The 10,124-nt window shown below is 35.6% G+C and overlaps 1 protein-coding gene across 1 annotated transcript; it reads left to right on the top strand.

Moving 5' to 3' along the window:
• Positions 1 to 1,404: 1,404 nt before the first annotated feature.
• On the top strand, positions 1,405 to 3,110 carry LOC129748077 (uncharacterized). Its single transcript, XM_055742549.1, has one exon. It carries the CDS (start codon positions 1,433 to 1,435, stop codon positions 3,086 to 3,088), a length of 1,656 nt encoding a protein of 551 aa, XP_055598524.1. The 5' UTR covers positions 1,405 to 1,432; the 3' UTR covers positions 3,089 to 3,110.
• Positions 3,111 to 10,124: the final 7,014 nt, after the last annotated feature.

Below are 10,124 nucleotides of genomic sequence, written 5' to 3'. Positions count from 1 at the left end.
CCAATATGCGTATCTATTAACAGAATCTCAGTCTGCATTTGATAAGATGCATTAGCTTTGATGTCATGAGGTCATGTTGAATTTGAAAACTTCAGCTGTTAAACAATAAAAATGGCACTATTCTTTGAATGATGAACAGTGGCTCCAGAGAGGTAATTCAAAATAGTTGTTTAAATATTGAATAGAATTAAATCCATTCAGAGCTGTAAACCGTAATATAAATTTTAAAATTAAATCAATTAAATTAAATCAGTAAAAATGTCTCTGGTGTTAATTGTTTGTTTTTTAAAAAAGCCTTTTAGGTTTCGGAGACTCGATTTTCATGAGTGGCTCCAGAGAGTCAAACTAATCACTGTTCAAAAGACTCAGCTTTATGAAATTTGTAGACTGATCGTTAGAGAATTGACTACCGAGTTGAGCAATCGCGATGAAATTCAAAACCTTTCGATCTAAAATAGCAAGCTAACTAACACATCCCTGAGAAACCAATAAATGTTGACAAATGTGTTTTTTTTTCGAAAATACTTTAAATCTTGATGAGAATTGCCATCATAGTTTTAATAAATTTCTCTAAATTTCTAGTGGGTAACGTATTCGAAGCCACATGAGCATTCCTAGAAAACTAAGCGGCCGAATCCGGCTGACATTCCAGAGGAATAGAGAAAATGGAAGGGGAAAGTAGGTGGATAAAGGTGGAAGCGAGCAGTTTGTTTACCATCGATCCCCACATAAACGTGCTGCGCGAGATTTTGGCATGAATGTTTCCTATCTTCAATCTGCGGCGGCGATATAAACACATCATTGGCAATGATTTGATCCAGCTCTTATGGAAGGGTAACGATTTTTGTCTGGATTGGCATACACGGTTTATAACCATCAACAGCGGCCGAGCAATTTGGATACCTGGCATGCACTCCGATGTGCCAGGTTGATCTGAAGCAGAGAAAACTCCACTTAAGAATGATACATGATGATGGTTTTCAACGTTTTAAAATCTTCTTAAGCTTGATATGAATTTATTTTAATTCAACTTAGTCAGGCTATTGTAATAAAAAATCGTCGAATAAAAATTTAGCATCGTACGAAGATTTTTAACACCGAACTTAATCTTCAATAGCTTGAGAAAGAGGAACCAATCAAAAATAAATATTTTCAAGTTCAATTTATCTCTCGACGCTTTTTTGTTTCCGATGATCGATGGTTTTCGTGAAGATTAAGCAACAGATCATTCGGATTCGGATGGAAAATCATTCCAATAAATATGCATACACAGCTCACAGAAGATTTAATGATCCACTAAAGCGCTAAGAGTCATTCGTCATATTTTTGAAACGAAATGCTATATGAATAAATATGAATCCGCTTAACGTTTGCTTCCATTTTTTTTTCGTCTCCAGATTTCCATTCCCCGTTGAGGCGGACGAGGCGCGAAATGACTTACGAGAAGAGTGACACGTTCTACGATCTGGACCGCATCTATTCGACGATCGAGAGGATGTTGGTGCTTATCCGACAGCTGTCCGGGGTTTCGCGGCTGGGCGAAAGTGGCCGCTCGATGTCCGTCGAGCTTCAGCTGTTGAATTCCATCGACGATCGGTCGTACCAGATTGAAGAGCTACAAGAAGCCGTCGGCTATCTGTTTGGACAGTTTCGTAAGATCTACATGGTCAACAAGGATTTGTACGTTCAATTGAACAAGCGAGGGGGACGGATTTTCGAGCTAGAGAAGCAAATCCGAGACCAGGCGGAGACCAAGTGCCTGTATTATATGGCGGATGTCATCAAATATGAACCTTCACTTTTGGCCATGCAGCGGGTTCTGGACCGGACCATGAGAGAAATATGGATCTTTAGGAAGCAACGAAATAAACACAAACTTGAACTGTGTGTCAGCCATGTGAGAAATGAGAACTACGACAAAGCGTTTGATGAATTTTTCTCGTTCGAAAACAGCATCGAGCAGCTGCCGGAGATAGTGAGCGAGGTATTCGACAAATCAATCAAGAATTTGATTAAACTTCTACTGTTCCTGAAGGGTTATTACCATTTGCGGAAACCCAATTCGGAAGAAACATTTGTCACTGGATGCGATTGCATTGTCCAATATTTGAAGAGTTCCGTTATGTTCCGTCGAGTAGAAACACTTATGATATATAGTGCGGTAAGTGAAGTCTTGAAAGAAGAAAATCATTTTCTAGATTTTCTTCAAGAACGATTAGAGCTTATATTGATAGACTTATCCGACAACAAAAATATAGCTGTCGCACAAATTCAGCACGATTCCGAGGAGTCTAGCGAATTCGCCAAACTGTCGATGTACATTTCAAATGAGCTTCTAATTGAGCTCATTCGCAGAGCCTATCAGGGATCAACAGTTCACCTGAAAAATATTCTCAAATTTGTTTCGAACATCTCCTGCATCAGTCAGATGGTTTTGTGCTATCAAGAATTGCATTCCGAAATGCGGCGGTTGAAGCTGTCGCAATCCAGCTCGATTTTCCTGTTTGCAGTGCACCTCAAAAATACCATGCAGAGTCCAAAATTTCACTCGAGCGCTCATTCAGTCGAACTCGAAGAGCTTAGGGCCATTCTTTCGCCGCACGTGAGCAGTATTGTTTGGAAGCAGGTCAGCATTTCTCGCCACGAGTCCCGAGTTCTAATGAAGTGCGGTGGTCTTAGCAAAGGGATAGGATTTTCACGTTACACGGCATGTAAGAATCGCTTCGAGCTGGAACCGATCGAGGAAGGGGACTCCTTCCGGATCAGGAACGTGGCCACCAATACCTGGCTGGTGGAAGCCGGTGGTCGTCTGGTAGTCGTCGGTTCAAAATATGACCATACCAAGGTTGAGGGCCACTGGAAGTTGCTTCCGGTGGAAGAGTGTAGCTATTTTAGGATAATGAATGCGTTCAGTGGTAGATATATCTATTCCAACATTTCCAGCAGCGAGCCGTACGATTTTTACAACTGCCCAGAGATGATAAAACTCACTAATGATGAATCAGTATTAAACGAGAACAATTCAAATTGGAAAATCGAAGAGTTCCTTAAAGATGCGAAGGGGGATTCAGAATGCGTGATATTATGAAATAAATAAACGTACATGTCAATTACATTAGATTTTTTTTTTACAAATGAAAGAAAAGTTTTGAGTCACATTATATTGAATATTAGCTGACCCGCTGTGCTTTGCTACACCAAAAATAAATTTAATTTGTAAAAATTATTCAATTTTTTTAAGCATTATGACAAAATCAACCTTTGGCATAATTTAGAAGTAACAAATTCAAAATGAGGGATGCAGATGAATTTGAATCCCAAATTATTTTAAATTATTCCTTAAAATTTGATTTCTTTTTTTTTGACAAGATCTGAAATTTTCAAACTGTTTTTAAAGGTTTTCAGTATTTCAATTATGCCAAAATGTATGTTTTATTGGTATAGATTCTCAACCACCTTACTTTTTAAAATGTCAATGGCTCCCGAACTACAATAATGCCTCATTTGCTCCATTTGTTTGATGATAAGCGGGAAAATATTTCGGCTTTTTCAGTCAATTCACGGATCCAAAACACCTTCTCTTCTTATTCCGATGTTTCGTTCTTTATTTGAACTTTTTCACAGGAATCTACAACAAACATTATAATCCCTTTAAGAACTAATGGACAACATAAAACATTAGAAAACTTACAGAAAATTGTGTTTCTTCATCTGGAGGATCAATTACAATTAAATTCGCATACACTAATTGGACACTTTTTACCATTAAAAACGCTAAAAGATATTAAAAGAAAAACTTAGATGAAAAGTTTATTTAAATATTTAAAAATGAAAAATACTGCCTACACAGTAAATTTTTGACTCGATTTCCAGCCAAAAACAATTGCTGGAAACGTTCAGCAATTCAAATTTTTGCTGGAAACCAGCAATCGGTTTTCTTATAATTATTCTTATTTTCCTCTATATTCTAGCAACCAGATATCAAAATAAAGTATGAATTTTTATACGACAGGTAGATATTTCATAAAAGATACTAATCGGAATTCTTTTCTCAGGTGGCGAATGATCAACACTTTGGCACAAAGCTGCCACACCAGAGCCGGTGTTGTAAGATTTTTAGAAAAATTTCTTGGAAATAAATACAAACATTATTGAAAAATGGAAGAAAGTAATTGTTTCTTATTGCTCATTATATGCACAGCCAGTATTCAATATTTAATTTTGAATGAAATATAAATTTGATACTAAATACAGCCGGTTGTTTTGAAAGAAATAGCTGGTTTCCAGCAATCTGGATTGCTGATTTTCTAGCAATTTAAATTGCTGGAAATTTTATTGGAAAGTTAGCACAAAAAAAATGCGAAGTCCGCACGCATCCCTTTCAAAATTGCAATTGTCCTATTTCAATTGTTCAAGTCAAGGCCGTGCGAACGGGGGGGGGGGGGGGGGTTTAGGGGTTTAACCCCCCCCCATGGAGATTTTTTCAAAGTAAATTTTTCAGTTCAAGAAATTAGTTTACCATAGTAACGGGAAATTACTTCATCCCAAAAGGTGTTTATAAATAAGTGTTAACAAACATGTCGTAATTTTCTCGCCTCCGGCGGTTTTAGGTCTTTTATCACTCTAGGCTTAAGACATTTTATTCTGCAACAGTACATAACATTTACGAATTGAAACTAGTTTTTAACTTTCAATTTCGATTTACAATGTAAATTTCTTGTCTCTGAAATTGGTTTTTATTTAGAAATGTATCTAAACAAGTTCATCCATTACGTTATTACTAATCATTTTTATAATTAAAGAACACTTTTATATCATAATAAATTTAATGCTGATATGAAATATTCTTTAAGAGACCAACCAATTTCAATATCAACTTAATTTTTATTTATTTTTTCTTAATGCTCAACTTGACATTTAAAGAATTTTGATAAATTACACAAAACCACCAAATTCACATTTAAATGAGGTGCAATTTAAGAGCTTATTTTAATTAATTGTGGTGTCTTGCAACTTTTGAAAATATCTATAATTTGTATAAGAAAATTCTGCACTTTTCTGAAACATTTCAAACAAATTTAAAACAAAGCTTTTCTCCCCAAGACCATAGGTCATTTTGGCTTCCGCGAAAGAAAACTTATTAAAATTTTCCATTTGTTCGCTTTTCCAAATTTTGTAAAATAATAGATTTTAAATGAACTTTCGAAAGTGTATTAACTTAATTACATTTGAGATATTTTTAAAGAAAAAATCAAATCGTCTCGCAGATTCCGAGAATATCGTTTATTTGAATCATCAATTGAATTCTATAAAAAATTAGGCAGATTGAAAGAAATGAAATGAATAAGTATTAATAATAAGCAAGTAGAATTTGATAAGAATCATTTTCATAACATGACATCAGTTTGTTCTTAATGGAACAAATTTTCATATTCATAATCTTGAAATGTTCTAACTTAAAAAAACTTGACTTTTACCGACAAGGTCGATCAATTGAGTTAACATTTTATAATGTTTTCTAAAAAAATAACCAAGTTATACTGTATTTTTTTTAAATACACTTACCGAGCTTTATAGTCAAACTTTTAAGGAAATTTGAACAATTTTTAATAAGTTTGTCTTCGTTTTTCAAGTTAAAATTTTTGTGTTTTGATAACATAATCTTCTTGGAAGCTTAAAAATCAAAATTCTCGTTTTCGATGTTCTAGCTTTTGTCCATGAAAAGTTCGAAAAAATGACTCGAAGTAGCAACTTCAAAGCTTAATTTAAATGCGCAATGTTGATCAATTACTATCTGATTTTCTTAGCTTTCCTAAAGCTTAAATTATGACAAACGTTCCAACTCCAGATCGCATAATCGTTATCACAAAAAAAGTTTAAGTGGTTTCAAGTATTTAGTGATTTGTTAATCTTTAATCTTGTTTATTTAAAATTTCACCAATGATTTCACAGTCAGAAAATAAAAAGGGAATGGATTCAAATGGAATTATACATAGATTCAGATAATTACAGAAATTTTTTATGATTTTAGAAAATTCAACCGTCCAAGGCTGTTGATTCTGCCAGTTGATTTTAAAATTTTAAGTTTAGGAGATATTTTTAAAAGCAGTATTCTTTGTTTTAATTACGTATTTTCGGTATTATTGAAAGTTGAAATTGAAGAATTAGCACCACTATAATTGTAAAACGTTTAAAATATTGTTTTTTATTTATTAAAGAAAATATCAGAAAAATATTTTTTATGGGGGGTCACCGACCAAATATTTTAACATTTGGTGGGAATGAACTGGAAAAAGCTCTTGTTTGAGCCCATGCAAAAATTAGCTATACTGTTTTTTTTCGTTAAGTCCTTCTACTAAACACACCGTGCCTTTTGTTATTATTATTGGTATTCCTAGCTAAATTTCAATTTCGAAACCCCCCCCCCCCCCCCCCCCCATGGACGAGTCCTTCGCACGGGCCTGGTTCAAGTAAACGTAAAGAAATTCCCATTTTTTTTTTTTTTTTTTCATGAGCAGGGAAAAGCCCGCGGGAGTGTACTTTATTTCAAGTCCTTCTCCAGTGGGCGCAAAACCTCCTCATCATTCTTTATTACTGTTTTTTCGTGTTTTCATTTGATTTCACAATATTGTACATTCATTCGTTTTTATAATACCACACTTTCATTTCATTGGGTTTAACACTCAGAATTTTAAAAATGATGATTTTCATTATTGATGCATGACCAGCGGTGGTCGATGGTGGCGATAGTGGTGTTGCGGTGAGTGTTGGTGGTTCAGCAGGTGGTGGCGGCGGGTGATGTCGGTGGGCGGTTGTGGTGGGCGGTTGCGGTGGGTGGTGGTGGGCGGTGTGGCGGTGGGTGGCGGAAACGAAAGAAATTAAACAAGATTGTAATTTTTTGTTAACAGCAATTTGTTGGAATGTTGCTAGCTCCACTCAGGCGAATGATGGGAAGTGTATGTTACACATTGCTTCCAGTGAGATACAGATCTCTTTTAAGGAAGCGTTTATCGTTTAGGGCTCATAGGTTTGAATATGGTATCATCGGGAACTTTCAAAATCTAGCGGCAGCTAGTTAAAGTATAATTCTAATTTATTTCTGACGTGTTTCTTCAGCATCGTTTTGAATTTGTTCGAGTTGGTTTCATTTCTAATGGTACGGGGAAGTTCATTGTAGAGTACCCTACTGTAGTAAGGAAATGCTTTCCGTGACATTTCTGTATTTGGTCGACTTACGGAGAGAACGGCTTGGTTGCGAAGGCTGTATTCATGGCTTGGATGTTCATACACAACATTGTGGTGGGCATGTTGATTATTGAGATGCGAGTGGACAATCGAAACAGCTTGAATTTCCCTGAGGGCTTTTATAGGAAACGTCGAGTTTAATGCTTCAGAGTACAAAAGACGGGTTGAAAACATTCTAGGCTTGTTGTAGACGGCTTTAAGGCAGCGATTTTGGGCAGCTTGAAGTTTTTTCAAATTCCTGTCTGCTGATGCACCCCAAATAAATACCTGATATTGTAGTTTCGATTGTACATTTGCTTGGTACATTAGAGACAACTGTTTTCTAGGAACAAACTTCTTCATTTTCCATAATAGACCACATGTGGCACTGACTTCCCTATGAAGTTTCTGTATGTGATTGGTCCATTTGAGCTCGTTGTCAATGTTCAATCCAAGGTACGTGTAGTTTTTTACTTTCTCAATTGGTATCGAATCTATACTCAGTTCTCTATGCAACTGCTGTGTTCTCCGAGATGTAGATACTATCATGTATTTTGATTTAGCTACATTCAATGACAATAGATTCTCATTAAAATATTCGCGTAGTACTATCAAGTCTTGGCGCATGCTTTCAACGATCGAATCAGCATTTTTTCCCGTGTAAATCAAAGATGTGTCATCAGCGAACAATCGTGGCTTTCCAATAAGGTTGAGATTAGGCAAATCATTCACATAAACCAGGAATAGAAGCGGTCCAAGGTTACTGCCCTGTGGTATTCCTACTCTCAATGATTGGTTTATACTCTTAACTCCATTTATTGAAACATATTGGCTCCTATTTGTCAAAAAACTTTTCAGAATTTGAAGTGGTGTTCCTCTTATACCATAGAAAGCGAGTTTTTCCAGCAATACTTCGTGGTCTATGGTATCAAATGCTTTCTTCAGATCGAGAAAAAGTAGTCCCACAAGATTTTTTTGATCCAAAGCTTTGTAGACTTCAAGAAATAATTCACAGGTGGCTGTTGATGTGCTTGATCCTTCGCGAAATCCATACTGGCAGTTATATAAAATACTTTGATTTTGGAAGAATCTTGTAATTCGAGTAGCAAGTAATTTTTCTAGGACTTTACTCAAGGCAGGAAGTACGGAAATCGGCCGGTAGTTATTCACATCTACTTCAGATCCCGATTTGTGGATCGGTACAACTTTAGCAATCTTCAAGCAGTCTGGGTATTTACCAGTAAATAAGCTTTCATTGAAAACATCCCGTATTAGTTTTGTGAAGAATCGAAAGTGATTTTTGATAAAATATGTGGGTATTCCATCGGGCCCAGCGCTTTTGGCAGAGTCTAAATTTCGTATCTTCAAGATCACTTCTTGTTCAGTAGCCGGTTCCAAAAATATTGAATTTTGTAATTGAGATAAGGTTCCAAATCGATTTGTGTTCCGCTGGCTTGTAATAGTGGAGGCGAGCTGGGGTCCAATGTTACTAAAGAAAGTGTTGAACGTATCAGCTACAGTCTTCTCATGGCTCGTGAGATTCCCGTTGACTAAAAGTTTAAGTGTATCATGCTTTTTAGTTCCAGTGCCAGCTAGGCTATTTAGACACTTCCATACATTTTTGGAGTTTGATTGGTTGAAAATATTACTGTAATATGTTTTTTTCGCATTTCGTTTACACATATTAAGGTTTTTCGATGCATGCTGAAGTAAACTGCATATATTCACATCGGATGGATTTCTTTTATGTCTGGCAAAAAGATTATCTTTAATTTTTATCCATTCCCAAACATCTACTGTCATCCACGGGCATATTCCTTTCACTCTGGCTTTTATTGTAACGGTTTTTGAACATTTGGTCTTGAGATTCTGGTACAACATGATTGTTTGTTCCAAACGCTCTTCTGCTGAATTTGCTTGTATTGCAGATGCATTTTCAGCAAATAACTGGTCCAACATCGATGTGTTGACAATAACTTTTTCGAGTTTGCGCATGAACACCCTTTTTTTTAAGGATAATGAGGAGATTATAAGACAGTGATCGCTGATGTCTGAACAAACAGTTTCGTTAACAATGTTGAGTTGAACATTTTCGGAACATATAACATGATCAAGAATATTGTTACTTGCAGGTCTTGTTATGTTGGTATTGGTGGCTTGGAAATTAAAGCAGTTCAATAAGTCTACGTACTTGATTGTATATGGAATTGATATTTTATTTATCGGGATATTTATGTCTCCTACTATAAGGCACGATGAAGCTGGGCCAGAAGTAGATATTATCTCTTCTAAATTTCTGAAAAAGTGTCTTATATTGCTTGAAGGTGATCTATAGACAGCGTGGATGTTGATTTCGCTTTCACTGGGCTGGATCCGCACGTGAATTTGATGGTATCCTTCAAATTGCTGATTGTCTATTTCATCACAGTCAATTCCATCCTTCACATAGACAGCTAAACCTCCGCCTGTCCTATCTTCCCGGCATGAAAAAAAGGATTTATAACCTGGTATGCAAACTTGTTGAGTACGTTCTTTTTTAATCCAAGTTTCCCCAATAATTACTACGTGAACTTCAGCATTTATTTGATTCAACAGTAGTTTTATTTCATCGAATTTATCAGGATTATTAATGCCTCTTGCATTTAGTTGCAGGATTTTTAGAGTAAAACGATCAGATTTATTGGAATTTTTATTTTTATTTAATTCATGTATTGTATTGTAATAATGGTTTGTGTGTAAAAAATTCATATTTATTTAATTATAAATTGATAACAGTGATCCGTTGCTAGTTCTGAGTGTGATGACGCTTTGGTGATGACATGTTAAATGATGAAGAGCTTGAAAAATTTAGAGCACGCTTTTTAGATTCCATCAATTTCAATAATTCCTGTTTTGAACCA

Source organism: Uranotaenia lowii, chromosome 2 (assembly GCF_029784155.1).
Source record: "Uranotaenia lowii strain MFRU-FL chromosome 2, ASM2978415v1, whole genome shotgun sequence".
Lineage (NCBI taxonomy): Eukaryota > Metazoa > Arthropoda > Insecta > Diptera > Culicidae > Uranotaenia > Uranotaenia lowii.
The sequence above is the reverse complement of the archived record's forward strand: the minus strand, read 5'-3'. Positions and strand labels throughout refer to the sequence as shown.